This window comes from Trematomus bernacchii, unplaced genomic scaffold (genome assembly GCF_902827165.1).
Source record: "Trematomus bernacchii unplaced genomic scaffold, fTreBer1.1, whole genome shotgun sequence".
Taxonomy (NCBI): domain Eukaryota; kingdom Metazoa; phylum Chordata; class Actinopteri; order Perciformes; family Nototheniidae; genus Trematomus; species Trematomus bernacchii.
The window spans coordinates 1,689,077-1,705,920 of NW_022988050.1; the positions used below are offsets into that span (position 1 = coordinate 1,689,077).

Genomic DNA, 16,844 nt, shown 5'->3' on the forward strand with positions numbered 1-16,844 from the left:
AGATGTTTGGAAAACTGCAAATGTTCTCCCCTTATTGAAAGGTGGTGATCCCATGGTGATGAATAATTACAGACCAATTTCCAAGCTCTCTATTTTAGCTAAAGTACTTGAAAGGCTGGTGAATGATCAAATCAAAGAATATTTAAGCTTGAACAACATTCTAACTCCTCACCAGTCAGGCTTTAGGAAGCAGCACAGTACAGTAACGGCTGCTTTGAAAGTAGTGAATGACATTGTTGAAAGCTTGGACGCAAAGAGCTACTGTGCTGCCCTTTTTATAGACTTATCCAAGGCATTTGATACTGTGGACCATGGCATTCTATGCCAGAAGTGATCTTATATAGGCCTGTCTGACCAAGCTGTTGGTTGGTTTGCAAACTATCTTTCGAATCGCAAGCAATGTGTAAAATTCAGCGGTCTCTCCTCAAGCTTTCTTAATGTGCCCAGAGGTGTTCCTCAAGGTTCGGTCTTGGGACCGACCCTTTTTACTATTTATATAAATGATGTGGGTCAAAGTATTGATGCCTCTGTACATCTATATGCAGATGATACTGTTGTGTACTGTTGTGCTAGCACTGTTGCCCTGGCATTTGAACGTCTGCAGTCTGCTTTTGACACTTTTCAGTCACATCTGTTCCACCTTAGGTTGGTGTTAAATTCAGATAAGACAAAAGTCATGTTGTTTTCCAATAAGAAAAGGTTACCAACTGTTCTTCCCTGCATCATGTCTGCACAGCATAACCCCATTGAAGCTGTTAACACCTACAGATACTTAGGCATTACTATAGATGACAATCTCTGCTTCAAACCACATATTGACAATCTCTTAAGGAAATTGAAATTAAAACTGGGATTCTTTTTTAGAAATAAGGCCTGCTTCTCCACAAGTGCGAGGAAACGGCTTGTAGCTGCTACATTTTTGCCGCTCTTGGGCTACGGGGATGTTGTGTACATGAACGCCTCAGCTCACTCCCTTCATCTGCTGGACGCTGTCTACCATGGGGCTCTGAGGTTCATAACCAACTGTAAACCCCTCACACAACATTGCACGCTGTACTCTTTAGTCAACTGGACATCATTATCAATGCGCAGATCACTGCACTGGTACAAACTCATCTATACCGCTATGCTTGGACTGCTGCCCCTCTACATATCCACTTACATATCACACAAACAGTACAGCTATAGCCTACGATCTCAAAATTACATCACTCTGTCCGTCCCCTCAGTTCGCACGGTGCTTGGGAAAAAAGCCATATCATACTCTGCCCCCTCGACCTGGAACACACTTCAGCAGGAACTTAAGCTGACCAGTTTGATACCCATCACGGATTTTAAACTAATTTAAAAAAAGCTGGAGAAATCATCTGTGGGTGTTTGCACCTGCTATATCTGACTACTTTATATGGATTTCAATGACTACTTTTTTTTTTTTACGATGTTGTATTTTATTGTTGCCTCTGTGTTTAGTGTCCTGTCTGTCTGTAACTTTGTGTGGTAGTGTTACCACTGACAGGTCTCTCTTGTAAATGAGACCTTTATGTGTCTCAATGAGATTTTACACCTGTATAAATAAAGGCTAAATAAATGTATCATTGACGGCATGCAGGGAAACACTCACACTCACACAATAGGGCACAATAGAAAAGTACAAATTGTGCTGGCTGGTGGAAATGTTGGCATTCAGCATTTTCATTGGTAACCTATGTAGAGGAATAAATCTGGGAAAAATTGACCTGAGGAAAATGTAAAAAGAGCATTTTTAAGAAACATCAGCCATGTTTTTGTTAAAGGATCTGGGGATGGAGATGTTGATCTTGGTCCAACACTTTGGTCCAGACAATAATATATCTATCATAATACTGAACGTTTGTGATTGCAGGGTTTTTCCTCTGTAACTGTATGGAGCTCAAATTGAGAGTGTTTATCAGCATCCTGATCTTCTGGCGACACCATGTGATTTGGAGTGAAATGGCTCAATAACAGTTAGATGGACTGCACTGAAATGTGCTAAGGATATTCATGCCCTCCTGGGGATAAATTATACTGTACTTAAGTACAAATGTAAGGTACTTAGACTCCAATTACTGAGTATTTGCTTTTCATGCTGTTTACACCAGACTACATCTCCAACGGGAATATTTGTAGTTACTTTACTAATTTTATCGCACTTAAACAAATAGGAACTTGTAAAATATAATGTTGTGATGTAGATTAAACTATTCAATATTATAGGTTAGTACATCTGAAACAAGAAGTGGGTTGAAAAATGTACTGGAAACTTTGTTTGTCTAAGTTTTCTTAGACAAACAAAGTCATAGTTTGGCCTTTTTGCTGCTTTTTTTTAATAGTTATTATTTATTTCCAAACTGGGTTTTGCGATTAGTACTTTTTGTAAATGTTGAAAAATAGTTAACATTTTATTTTTACTGTATAGGATGGACAGCTTAAATAACTTCATAATTGACATAAGATGTGGTTTCAAAAATATCACTTAAACATGTATTTCGGTCAAACAAGCAAGACACGTCAAAAGATGATTTGATATGATTTTTTAAAATTCATAATCCATTCTTTACAGTCACACCATCAATCAAATCCAGGCTTATTCTCAAACAAACAATTAACACAAATATTTCCTTTATTGAGGATAGATTCTTTCTTTTCTTTCATATACTATGAGAATAGAATAAAATGTTGTCTCTGAAAACTGCAGGTTTTGTGTTTGGACAGTGCCATGTTGAAAGTGTTGCATAGTCAAAGGGACAGAAACAAAAGGATGGTGGGGATCTTAATTTAAAATGACACATGAGGGAGTAAAAAGCTCTTTGTTTAACGCAGAGTGCAGGAAAAAAATACTCTCTTATTAATACTTGTATGTGATTGTTTTGGCTCTGAACTCCCCTCACAGTCAAACCCTTAAAAACAGCTGTGAGTGTAACATCCTGGCTCCATGCCAAAACACGTTTGGATTGAATTATTGGGCTGCTGCCAAGTCATCTTATACTCATATAACCTGAGTACGTGCACCTTCTCACCCCAAGCCTTTTACTGTCAGTCAAACATTTCCATAATAACAGACTAAACAATGTGCAGTTAGTTTGATATCCCTGTAATTGTAAGTGATCCACATTCCAGTCGAGTTTATGTTGCATCATTGACGGCATGCAGGGAAACACACACAAACGGACGCATAAAGTGCACACAAAGTACAGACATATGTGAATTCTTTAAATGTCTGCAAACCAGATGTAATTGAGCTTTTAAGACATTTAGACTTTTCTCTTTTTCATTCTACCTTTTGGGGGTCTGGGCTTAAAGGTTTGTTTGGCTAATTTATTTTCTTTCATCTTTCTTTCTTTCTTGTGTGAATACTTTATGAGAAACTGTCTAAAGCTAAGTGTGTTCAATCTATGCAGTTTTCATGGGCACAATAGAAAAGTACAAATTGTGCTGGCTGGTGGAAATGTTGGCATCCAGCATTTTCATTGGTAACCTATGTAGAGGAATACATCTGGGAAAAATTGACCTGAGGAAAATGTAAAAAGAGCATTTTTAAGAAACATCAGCCATGTTTTTGTTAAAGGATCTGGGGATGGAGATGTTGATCTTGGTCCAACACTTTGGTCCAGACAATACTATATCTATCATAATACTGAACGTTTGTGATTGCAGGGTTTGTCCTCTGGCACCACCAAGAGGTCAATATTTAACTTATCGTGTTTAATGTCCAAAAAACTGTATGGAGCTCAAATTGAGAGTGTTTATCAGCATCCTGATCTTCTGGCGACACCATGTGGTTTGGAGTGAAATGGCTCAATAACAGTTAGATGGACTGCACTGAAACGTGCTAAGGATATTCATGCCCTCCTGGGGATAAATTATACTGTACTTAAAGGTGGGGTAGGTAATTTTGGAGAAACCAGCTCGAGTGCGCTAGAATTTGAAAATACACAGCCGGAAGAAATCTGCCACTTCCTTACAGAGCCCCTCCTCCAACACACACGAACACACACATGACCAATGAGGGCACGAGATAAGTTTGTGCACAGATGGAAGGCTGACAGGCAGGTAGGCCATCCAGTCATTTTAGCCGGGCCGGCTAAAATGATTGGTCGTGCTTTTTACAGTACTACGGCTTCCACAGATGACATTCTTTATGGATTTTTTGTCAAAGCACTTAAGATATTCATTGCTATCGGGATGTTAAGAGCATTCCATGGAATATAACAAAAAGTGTATCTCGAGCCGGTTTCTCAAACTTACCTACCCCACCTTTAAAGTACAAATGTAAGGTACTTAGACTCCAATTACTGAGTATTTGCTTTTCATGCCGTTTACACCAGACTACATCTCCAACGGGAATATTTGTAGTTACTTTACTAACTTTATCACACTTAAACAAATAGGAACTTGTAAAATATAATGTTGTGATGTAGATTAAACTATTCAATATTATAGGTTAGTACATCTGAAACAAGAAGTGGGTTGAAAAATGTACTGGAAACTTTGTTTGTCTAAGAAAAAGTCATAGTTTGGCCTCTTTGCTGCTTTTTTTTTAATAGTTATTATTTATTTCCAAACTGGGTTTTGCGATTAGTACTTTTTGTAAATGTTGAAAAATAGTTAACATTTTATTTTTACTGTATAGGATGGACAGCTTAAATAACTTCATAATTGACATAAGATGTGGTTTCAAAATATCACTTAAACATGTATTTCGGTCAAACAAGCAAGACACGTCAAAAGATGATTTGATATGATTTTTTTAAATTCATAATCCATTCTTTACAGTCACACCATCAATCAAATCCAGGCTTATTCTCAAACAAACACACTGTTATAATACAACTCTGATAAGCTTTAGAAACATGGCACAATCACATGGGGAGGGAACATGATTTAGGGAGTGCTTTCATAGGCAATTTAACAAAAATATTTCCTTTGAGGATAGATTCTTTCTTTTCTTTCATATACTATGAGGATAGAATAAAATGTTGTCTCTGAAAACTGCAGGTTTTGTGTTTGGACAGTGCCATGTTGAAAGTGTTGCATAGTCAAAGGGACAGAAACAAAAGGATGGTGGGGATCTTAATTTAAAATGACACGAGGGAGTAAAAAGCTCTTTGTTTAACTCAGAGTGCAGGAAAAAAATACTCTTTTATTAATACTTTTATGTGATTGTTTTGGCTCTGAACTCCCCTCACAGTCAAACCCTTCAAAACAGCTGTGAGTGTAACATCCTGACTGCAAGCATTATTAACATATAGTCCATCTCTGTGCAAACGTAACTCAATAGACCCACAGCAATCACATGTGATAATAATCTCCCAAGCAGTTGCATGAACATGGGGGGGAAAAAGCTCCTCACATTGCAGCTTTTAAAAAAAAGTATCACTCTGCATCCATCATTAAGAATCAAATGACAAAATAAAGAAACAGCTTAGCTTAAAAAAAAAATACTGTCGTTCTAGCTTAAGGGCTGATTAAAGCTCCAATCAATCAAGAACCCAAACTTTTATTTTTCCTTGGCGATTTTCTTTCGTGTTAATGAGAGCGGACTCCTCAGAGGAATCCTTGTCCGACCGTATCAGCGAGGGAAGTCGCTAAACAAGGATGGGAAATCCCAACTCAGCTTGTACGGTTTCTCGAGATGCGTTTGATTTAAAAACCAGACGTTAAATGATGAAAGGGGGCACGCTATATGAGCCACACCCAGTCTCTGCTGCTGCTGCTGCTTCTTACTTTAAAAGCTCCAGCCAGGGAGCACATCTCCACTTTCTTGTCTTTCTTCTCATCCATACATTCATTTGTCCGATATCCACCTATTGGGAACATGTTAGACTTTTTCATTTCTCCAAAGCCTTTATTCCCATCCCTGCTCGTTATCCTCTTCCTCCTCTTCCTCCTCAGCAGCATCTGCAGACCTCTGCTTTACCTCAAGTCTCTGTCCATGAAAAATAAGAGATCCACAACGCCGGGCCGGGGTCACCGGAACTCATAGATGGCTGCACTGTGCTCGGGGACGTGGGTGAGGTTTAAAGACTGGTACCTGCAGCCGGACAACAACACAGTGTATGTTAGGATAGGTATGTGTTAAGAGGTACACATGGGGTTGGATATGAACAGCAAATAAAAGGATTACAGGTTCAAATCCCATGTAAATCTCAGCATGTTTATCACATATTGAAAAGCATGTTTATGATGTATCAGAATCAGAATACCTTTATTAGTCCCACAGAGGGGAAATTAGTCATCATTGTTTCTGCATTGGTGCTTTTAGACTGCATCAAGCCGTGGTGAAAATCATGCATTTCCAGCCGTCAATAGCTAAAATAAGCTCACTATCAAAATGCACTTCTCAGATATAAAAGAAAGAAGTATTTATCCAGTTTAAAAATACACAATCTTTTAGATTTTTGTATGAAATCAAACCCCTTTTTGATCTTAGCATTTTTTCTAAAACAGGCATTCAAGGTATTTAAATTTAGAAATTAACTTGTGTACATTAGATGTCATTTGCCTTCATATTTGATCACCAGGCCAGGTAAAACAATATCAGGCATTTAGTTGTTGCGTTAAAATGAGCTTATGTGAAAAAATGTACTTCGTTTGACTGTTCTGACACAACTGCAGTCCAGTTTGAAAAAAAAAAAAAAATGTAGTCACATAAAAAGATGGATGTCGACACTTGAAAGGCAATAGGTAATAAAAGCTGAGTTTAAGGAACAAAATGTCACAGTGGAGGTTCATATGCAGCCTTTTCTTCAGTGTGGTTTGTCGAATTGACACCAGTGTTTGGTAAAAGGCAGCAAAGAGCACAGAGTGTATCCTGTAAACAAGCTATTTATAAGTTCATAACAACATTCACATTGCAGTTAATACTGTTTTCATTCCTCTCAATAATGCCAAACACTTACAAGTATGACATTATCGCTGGCTGTGTATCATTCTGCACTTTTGAAAAACAACTTAAAATACACTAATTCTACTACAAGAAAGGGAAACAAAACTGCTTCCAAGTATTTTTGGTCAGAGAAGGGAATTAAAACAAAAAAACGAAATGGAATGAAAACAGAGGGCTTCTTTTACAAAAGCCAAACCGTAATGTGGAAAAGGATTTGAAAAAAACGCCAAAGAATGTCAAATGAGATTGAGAAGACTATGATAGAGGACAAGCAGGCCTCAGTGTTTTGCGTATAAGCAGGGAGCGACCATATTCATCAAATGCAGCAAACAGAGTTAGATCGTTCTTCTTCATGCATATAAATGGTTACACACAGTCTAAGTTTCACCAATAATCTGAGCAAGGGGAATTTGAGAATTAAGCAGGGTTCTTACACCTTTTCCAAAGTCAAATTCAAGCACTTTTCAAGCATTTTCAAGGTGCATTTTCAAGCTTTTCAAGCATCTTACAGCTGTTGTAAATTACATATTTATATACACATACTTATACTCAAATGATTATTTCCCTACCTCACATTAAATCAGATGTTCTTTATGCTATAAAGTATAAACAACCAAATGTGTGTTTCCTAATAGCATTCTACATGAGGATGAAAAATGAAAGAAAAGAAAACTAAGTTTAATATTTCAAAATGAGTGACCCATCTGTACGTAGACTGGGCATCCCCATATAACCTGGCTGAGCCAATATAAAACAATCAGCCAAATAACTTTTCAATACATTATTGATTTTTGAGGTACTTTTAGGTTGGCAGTAAACACAAGTCAGAGGTACATGGTGTACTTCTACTCCACTACAGTTCAGAGGTACATGGTGTACTTTTACTCCACTACAGTTCAGAGGTACATGGTGTACTTTTACTCCTCTACAGTTCAGAGGTACATGGTGTACTTTTCCTCCACTACATGTATTGAATACCTTTAGTAACTCTACAGATGTGGATGAATGATGTGAAATATAACCAAGTGTTAAATCAGACTTTAGTTCCACCTGGAGTAAATTCACAAGCTACCCTGCAGTATACAAAGTCATTCAAACTAGCTGCACCTTTACCAGCTTTGAGAACACTTTCATGATCAATCATTATAAAACATATCATATATATTATTCTGAAATGGACCAATCTGCACAATGACTACTTTTACTGTCGCTACTTTCACTATATTTTGATGATAATACTTTTCTACTTTTACTTGAGGAACATTTTGAATGCAGGACTTTTACTGTACCAGAGTATTCCTACACTCTGGTACTTCTACTTTTACTAAGTACAACATCTGAGTACTTCTACTTTTACTCAAGTATAAGATCGGAGTACTTGTACTTTTACTCTAGTACAAGATCTGAGTACTTCTACTTTTACTTGAGGAACATTTTGAATGCAGGACTTTTACTGTAACAGAGTATTCCTACACTCTGGTACTTGAGTACAAGATCTGAGTACTTGTACTTTTACTCAAGTACAAGATCTGAGTACTTGTACTTTTACTCTAGTACAAGATCTGAGTACTTCTACTCAAGTACAAGATACGAGTACTTCTACTCAAGTACAACATCTGAGTACTTATTCCACCTCTGGTAGTGTATTAGCCTGAATTGTAGCCACAAAATCACGCAGAGCTGCATACAAATACTCACAATTGTAACAAATGGAAAATAATATTTACAAATGTGTACAATGATTTGTAGGTAATGCGGACTACTCAAGACACCTGACTTATAAATCTTCAAAGGAAGACTGTGTTCATTCTACAATTACATGGGATTAAAGCTACATTTAGTTTTACTTGTATAATACTTCAAGATGTTATATTAAAGCCTGTTTCTAAAAGTATCAACCATAGCGACGCGGTCAAATCCTCAGTTTATAATTTATAACAGCTTGTAAAGGGAAGAAGAGGCACCTCTCAATTCGCACCCTGCTCTTCCGCAGCGCCGCTCCCCCTCCCTCCGGCTGAAATTATGAAGTAAAGGCGTATAGTAATCATAGATAACACGACAGGGTCCGGGACAGTTTGTTTTCAAATAAACAAAGTATTGGCTTTCAGAATATTAAACTTGTTTCAGCAAATTCAGATGATAAATACAACTTTGAAGCTTGTAACGGCATAATTACAAGCGGAGAACGGAGTAACTTAACATCAGAACAAGCATAACAACAGCCGGTGTTTCTTGTGAGTGTTTCCCCGGTACACAAACACAATAGGCCTACATACAAACGCAAAAATACACAAACAAACACCCTGATTAAGGGCACCTTGACATAAGCAAAATGTTTTTTTTTTGTGTTAAGGACTTTCCCCACCCCGATTTTCCAGCCAGTCTGGGCTCTGATCCCGCAAATTCTTACTACTCTACACCTCAGCGTAACTAGTGTTGTGTTGCCTTACCATTCAGAGCTCCTGTGGTAGTAGTAGCCCTCGATCGTTGCTGTGGATTTCTGGAAGCATATGTAGTAAAATCCGGCAAAAGAAGCTCCGCTGATGTCTTTTATTGTGTGGTCAGGGACCAGGAACTGCTCCTGTGGGGACGGAGGGACAGGGTGAGGAATAGCAGCAGCTGCGGTTCATGTGCGGCGACTTACTTGAACATATGGTCAAGCTCCATTTAGGCTGGACCTTACCTTCCACCTCATGAAAATAAAGTCAGAGTTCTTCAGATCCTCGTAGTCGAAATCATCCGAGTTGAACGTCTTTGCATACTGGTAGAAGGCCTGGAACTTGCCCTAGACACAAAAAGAAAACGGATTATGGCACGGTAAACCAGCCAGATGTAGAGTCTGTGTGTAGATTATTAATGGAGTGTAACAATCTATTTATGTGAATTAAAATATCCCTGAAATGATCAACGATCCAGTTACAATGTCGCAAATTGCAAACATTGATACATCAAGGTTCTTTATTGTCAAACTGACATAGCTACAGAGTAATTATGTGGTTGAAAATCTTATGTCACAGGCTTCTCCAACAATGCAACATAATAATAATACAGATAGTAAGAGTAATACAAAAAGAAAAATAGTTATAAAATAAAGTGAGTATGTGGAATAGTGCAGTACGAGTCTATATACAAGTTATTGGAATGATATATACATGTCTGCTCTTTAAGATATGCACTCGTTTTGAAATTCCTAACTGATCGACATTTGCTATTTAAACATGACACATGTGGCACTTTATAGAAAAGAACAGAGGTATTTTTAGTTCATTTTATCACGAAGAATATGTTTTTTTAGTACCTGGAAGAGCAAAATCAAATCATGATAATGGAAACAAATCGTTTAAGACTTTTTGATATCTGATCAAATTGTATCGTGTTTAAATCTTTGGTATACACCTCTAAATATGAATGAACATGTTTTCTCCTTACCCAGTGCTTACGATCCACATCTTCATCTGCATCCCATTTCCGAGTGAGAAACGGCCGCTTCCTGCTGATGATCTCTCCAGCGAAGAACGTGGTCAGAGTCGGGTATTCCTGCGAGAGTGAAACGCAACAGGAAGAGATTGGTGTTTTGTTTTGCTCCGGTGCAACTCATCTGATAAATGTTGGTTTGTTTATTTAAAAAAAGTATAGGTTATAATTTGACTACTGATATGAACTGCTTATCTTCAATCACTGTTGTCATGCTGTTGGATTTGCATGATACTGTAGGATAGTAGTATCTATAGTAGCCTAACATGGAACACAGCTAGAGTGGACAAGTGTTTATAATAGGATCCAGTATAAATCATTAGTTTGTGTCTTTAAAAAATCGATTTACTCCACTTACCTCTGTCAGTCCTTTTATCTTTAGGTAGCCACACAAGTAGGAATCCTCCATGGTGACATGCTTAGAAGGAAAAACACAATCAACAACTGAGAATGGGAACATTTACCTCATATCAGTTGTCATTTGAATTTAGGACACATTTAACAGACATAAGGTTGGTATGGCTTTTCCAACAATGCAGAAGGCAAACATGGTTAAACCTTTATTATTTAATATACTCCATGGTAACATTGAATAACATGTCTCCTTATGATTGAAAATGCTAGTAAACATTAGCTAGCCCTGCTACATGGACAGCTAGTCGAGTTACTCAACCACAGGCCACAGGGCTCACTGATTCCCCAGCTGTCAATCATCACACCGCCCGTTTGACAGATCACCAAATACCCCCCTTTGACAGCTTACCTAAATAACAAAAATATCTACTTTTAAGAAGCCTCACCTGTAGAACAACCTCCACGTCGTACGAGTTCCCTTTGCTCTTCTGGTGGCCCCTGAACCTGGAGCCGCTGTACAGAAGCGAGGTGACAACACCGGGCTGCTGGGTGTTTATCGGCGGCGGGGGGGATAAGCGAGGCCGAGGATGAGAAGGCCGCGGCGGGGCTGAGGTATCCAGCGGGGACAGGCATGGCTCCCGGTCGCTGGCTTGGGCACCGACCGCAGTCGATTGCCGTCTTAGCGATGGACTCTGTCGTTGTCTACGGAGAGGACTAAAGAGGTCCAACAACATTCAAATCAACCCCCGATCCCTCCACAGTTTAGTTTACCAGGCGCTTCCAGAAAAGTAAGTGGACTTCGACGCGGCACCGTAGCCAGCAGAATCGGGCGCTCTCATTGGCCAACTGAATTCACCTTGGTAACATCCTCAACGCTCATTGGTTCGACGTGCGGAAGGCTTTATGGGAATATTTGAGTGTAGTTTGTTCCAGAAGTACTACGGTGATTTGAAGCACTTGTACAACTACATTTCCCAACTGTGATACATTTTTCGCTGTCTTACTAGTAACAGAAGGTCACACGCATCATGCTTTTGAACGAAGGAGCTGCAAAGGAAGACATACGAAGCAGTGAATAGAGACATAACTTTATACAGATAGCCAAAACATTATCAACAAGAACTGCTGCTAATTTGCATTCATATTCACTCGTTTAAAATGTGGCATTTAATTCATTGACGAACTGCGGTCAGAAACGGGTAGTAGCTTAGCCTGTCAGCTAGCATTTCCTAATAACATTGTATTTTAACATAACTGAAAATATGTTTAGGCGGCTTGTTAGACTTCAGGGTCCGCTCGGAAATATCCTCTCTCCAGATAAAGTGTGCCCAAGAAATCAGCAGCTTCGGTGTGCTGTGAATTATTCCTCAGCCTTAGTAGGTAAGATGCATCAATTACATTTTTGATTAAAATCTGCTGCAGCAATACATTGTATAACTTAACCTTTTTGTGCTGATGTGATGATTTCTGCTGCTTACAGAAAAAGGAAGATTTTATAAAGATGTCAGTATATCCCAAAGTGAAGGTAAGTCAAACAGAGTATGATAGTTATTTGATTGAGAATACTAAGTTAGATGGTGTAGAAACAAGCACTCTCCACTGTTAAATGTGTTTATCCTAGGTGTCTTTGTTGGTGAAAAGAGCACTTTTAATCATTTAATGCGTTTGATATTAAGCAAGTCTCTCTAACATTGTTTTCACTTTCATTAAGGTGGTCTATATGAGATAAACCTAGACAGAAGGAAATTAAAAACTCCTGGAGGAAAGCTGTTCACAGCACCAAATGAAGCCATGGCCATCGCTGTGGCAACCGAGTGGGATGCTCAAAAGGACACACTGAAGTACTACACAATGCACCTGGTACGACTTTGACTGGGAACTGGAAGGGGGTTTAAAGTGTCTTCCTCATTGGATCAGAGCCCAATTGAGTGTTTCTTGATATTCTTGTGTTGTGTTTTTCAATTACATACATTATGCATTTGGGACTCCTTCAATGCTATTGAAAAATATGCAATGTGTTGATTTACATGTCATGATAAGTTGAAGGTTAATGTGCGAATGTGAGAAGAATTTGAGACCAGAAAACTAGCTCTAGGTGACACTCGATAGTTTTTGAAGATGTATGAGAAGCCTTCATTTAGTGTATTGACGCAGACACATTTTTGCCATGGTTTTTAGTTGTTTTTTCTACTCCTAAGACAATATGTTCAGTTAAAAATGTAATTGACTGAAAGAGTAATGTTGTAAATTCTTCCTGCAGACTACACTTTGCAACACAGCTCTGGACAATCCTACCCATCGTACCAAGGAGCAAATGATCAGCGCTGCCCTGAAGTTCCTGGAAACTGATACTGTCTGGTAAACAACTTATTTAATTATTCCATTTTCAAACAGCATTATATTGCTTCTAGGGATAACAAGTTTTTTGTAAATCACTTATACAGCTGGAGCTAGTGTCAACACTCTAGATCAGTGGTCGGCAACCTTTTTGATATGAAGTGCCATTCTAAAAAAAAATGTTTTATCAGCGTGCCGACGATCGTGAATTATCAACTGGGGGGGGGGGGGGGGGGGGGTGGATTTGAAGAGCTCGACGAAAACACTCGTGAAAAGTGATGTTTAAAACTCAGTTAATGGGGCTCATTCACTGGCGCTTCCACAAACAACAACCAACATAATTGTTACATTCAAATGAAGTACATTATTCAAGTTTACATTAACTTTGGATAATAACACGGGGGAAATGAGCGGAAGCTCTCTCTTTTCCTCTCTCCCCCTCTCTCTCTCTCCTGACAGCCTGTCAGTATCTCATGCAGCTCACTGATCCAGTAATGAGTGACAGTGAAGAATAAATATATGTATAACTAGTTCCAAAGGTAGATAAAATAGCTAAGTGTGTTAGGTCTAACTCTTGTGTGTTTTGCTCCGCTCACCGGTCCGTCACAGCGGGTGGAGCTGCAGGATTTCTGCTTCACAGACTTTGCAAACCGCTATTTTATTGTCATTTCGGACACCTTAAAATACTGCCAGACTGGTGAAGCGATTTTGGCGAGCTTGTTTTGCCGCACACAGAGAAAAGTGTCATGTATTTTACGTCTCGCGATCGGCCTTTTTAGAGAGCACCGATCGATCGGCAGAGAGTGAGTATCGGCCGATATCGATCGCCACGCAAAAACTGGGGCATTTTTACAGCTCCTTATGGGTAATGCAATTTGTGAAGTGCTTTCCTCTGTGGTGAAACTATCAGCACTGCATTACGGAGGAAAGCGGCAGAAAGTCGCCTGGAGTTAAAGAGAGTGGGGCTGCATTGCGTGCATGGCTTCCTTCTGCAGGTAACGGGGAGACGCGCTCTGGCGGCGGTCTCGTTCAGGATCCGAAAATAAAATAAATATTTTGTACACTTATTCCACTTATTCCTAGTGTGCCACTGGTTACGGTGCTGCGTGCCATTGGTGGCACGCGTGCCAGGGGTTGCCGACCCCTGCTCTAGATTTACGGTCAGTATAGCCATAAATGCATGTAATGACTGCTTTAGATGGGTCATTTTGTCATTTAATCCTTGACTTGATTCCTTCTCAAGATGTGCTGTCCTGCATTCTGAATAGCTTGTTGACTTTACCTGTTTTTGGTTATTTGCAGAAGTTCTTGGTAAATTGTTTAAAGTGCGACCCTTTCAGTTGTTGATTGAACAATTAATGGTGTTTATGTTTTGTGCAGTTACAGAGTAGATGAGCCCCACAGTTTGGTTGAGCTGCAGAAGAATGAGTGGGACCCTGTGCTGCACTGGATTGAAAACAGGTAACGGCAGCATTCGTTTCGGTAGTAGAAAGGGCACATACAGCGATATAGACCTTGTTAATTAGGCTATTGTAATACACTTTTTTCTAATTGTCTTTATCTTCTACTCTATTGCAGATATAATGTCACTATTGGATCCTCGTCCAGTATTTTGGGTCCTGAGATTCCAAAGGAAACAAACGACACGTTTCGGCAACACCTGAAGTCTTACAACTTCTGGTCCATGACAGGTAAAACAACTGATTCGACATAAGCATTTTTAACTATAGAGTGCTGCACGGATGGTATATCTTTCTAGGCCAACCTAAAAGATGGCCTTGCGCTAATTGAAAACATAAAGCCAGTGGGATTTTTTTTCACCTGATTTTGGATAATAGCAGAAAGTAACTATGAGTCAAACAACAGTCTTGGAAACAGCCAACTTTTTAAAGACATGTTAATGCTTCAAAATTCAAGTTTGGGGTATTCTGTATTTCTTACAATGCTACCAACGTAGAAAGTTACCAAATGTCTTGATTTTCAAACTCATTCCTGCAGCACTCTATTATCTGCTCTTTTGTTTAGATGATTTACCTGTAGTGCTAAATATTATCTTTCATACTTTGCTGACAACGTATCTAAGGAAGATACTTAAGGTGTTTGTAAAACATGTGAAATAATTGTGATATTATGTAAATTTTCTTTGGTAATGAGTATTATAATAAGCTTTTAAAGTATACTTGAGCTATACAGTAATATGGTTTCTCCTGCGCAGGGCTTGAGTTTGTGATCACCCAGCTGAAGTCTGTTGTCCTGGCGATCGGGGTGATTGACAGACATCTGAGTGTGGAACAGGCTGTGCTGCTCTCCAGACTGGAGGAGGAATACCAGGTAGGAGGGTAGCAGATTACAATTTGCAACCACATTCTTTTATTCAGCGTTGTTTACCATATTTCTTTACTAACCATAAACAAATGAGACCTTGTGAACCTATCTTATGACACTGATATTGTCATTGCTAGTGTTTCTGACAATCCTGAAAAATCCCATCACTTCTCTTGCTATTACAGTCATTGCTTCTGCGGTAAAAGTTTTAAGTGACTCAATTGAAGAGCTGTTGGAAGTGTTTTTTTTTCTCTTTGCCACCCCCATCTGTTATTACAAGAAACTCAAAAGGTTTGCTTGCTTTTTTCTGGAAGAACGGCGCCCTCTTCTGTTTTTTTAACATTTTACCCATGAACCCTATGCTGGTAGCAGTTATCATTTGTTCTATCTTTTACAGCTGTATAAAGTTGCTTCAGTGTAACAATGAAGAAACACTAAGGATGACATGGTGCTTGTCCTGCAGAGAGTCTTATTATTTTCTGTATAGTCATCTTACTTTTTTTTCCCCCTCCTGCACAGATAAAATACTGGGGAAACGTGGAGTGGGCCCATGACTACGAAAGTTATGAGCTGAGGGCACGGACTGCTGCTGGAGCTCTTTTTGTTCACCTCTCATCTGAGAGTTCAACTGTCAAACGCAAACTTATGCAGAATTGAAAAGTGTGTGCCCTTAAACTGAGAACACCTCAGTTTATCCATGCTTCTTTATCCATTCAGACAAACACACATACACACCCTGCTTGTTCTGTTTAGCAGTGACAGCTGCTGTGTCTGTGATCTGTTATAGAGTCATCTCACTCCAGTGAAAACATTGGCTGTCTTTCTGCAGTGTTTATACGTGGCAGCTGCCAAGTGTGCCACCCCTCACCGAGTTTCCAGCCGGTTCTCAGGCGCCCGTGACATTTTGGGCACTGCGCATGGTTTCAGGAGGATAATGACTAATGCTGTTGTCTATTTGGTGGATGAATGTTAACTCCATGTCTGCCTTCTGTCTGCCACATTTTAATACTGCAAAGTGCATATGCTATTGTAATAGGAGCAACAGATGGAACATACTGTATTCCAATTATTTTCTGTAATTTAAATTCATTCATGTTTTAGGTATTTTGGCTTTTTTGTGGTAACTAATGAGGTAAAAGATTATGTACATGGATTAGTATCATCTCCACTTCACAGTTCTGTTTCTTCAAAAAGTAGTATTTAAGCAGAAAAGTATATTTTCTGCATCCTCATACAGTAGTCATGTTCACATACAGTGCTGAAGGTGTTGTTGCTTTCCCGGCTGGAGATAAATTCAAATAATTACTTGTTTGTCTGTGCCCTTTCCACCTATTGTAAGCAAAATGTTATTAAACTTTATTGTGAATTAAAACCCAAACAATTCAAAAGACTTGTAGATGTCTGTCATTAATGTGCATATTCAATGTCTGTATCATTTCGAGTGCTA

The 16,844-nt window shown here is 38.9% G+C and overlaps 2 protein-coding genes across 2 annotated transcripts; one reads left to right on the forward strand and one right to left on the reverse strand.

Moving 5' to 3' along the window:
- Positions 1–4,750: 4,750 nt before the first annotated feature.
- Positions 4,751–11,559, reverse strand: LOC117473992 (glucose-induced degradation protein 4 homolog). Its single transcript, XM_034119976.1, is given in 7 exon segments — positions 4,751–6,052; positions 9,358–9,488; positions 9,591–9,692; positions 10,337–10,444; positions 10,740–10,799; positions 11,182–11,304; positions 11,306–11,559. Coding segments are annotated over 7 exon segments (651 nt in total). The 5' UTR covers positions 11,369–11,559; the 3' UTR covers positions 4,751–5,988.
- A 170-nt stretch (positions 11,560–11,729) lies between these two features.
- On the forward strand, positions 11,730–16,785 carry atpaf2 (ATP synthase mitochondrial F1 complex assembly factor 2). The gene is made up of 8 exons (XM_034120144.1): positions 11,730–12,115; positions 12,216–12,260; positions 12,447–12,595; positions 12,996–13,093; positions 14,453–14,533; positions 14,651–14,763; positions 15,288–15,403; positions 15,917–16,785. Exons 1-8 carry the CDS (start codon positions 11,998–12,000, stop codon positions 16,052–16,054), a joined length of 858 nt encoding a protein of 285 aa, XP_033976035.1. The 5' UTR covers positions 11,730–11,997; the 3' UTR covers positions 16,055–16,785.
- Positions 16,786–16,844: the final 59 nt, after the last annotated feature.

Coding starts and splice junctions, on each gene's coding strand:
- atpaf2 (XM_034120144.1), top strand. CDS start 11,998: ATGTTTAGGCGGCTTGTTAGACTTCAGGGTCCGCTCGGAAATATCCTC. Junction 12,116..12,215: donor TTATTCCTCAGCCTTAGTAG/GTAAGATGCATC, acceptor TGCTGCTTACAG/AAAAAGGAAGATTTTATAAA. Junction 13,094..14,452: donor CTGGAAACTGATACTGTCTG/GTAAACAACTTA, acceptor TGTTTTGTGCAG/TTACAGAGTAGATGAGCCCC.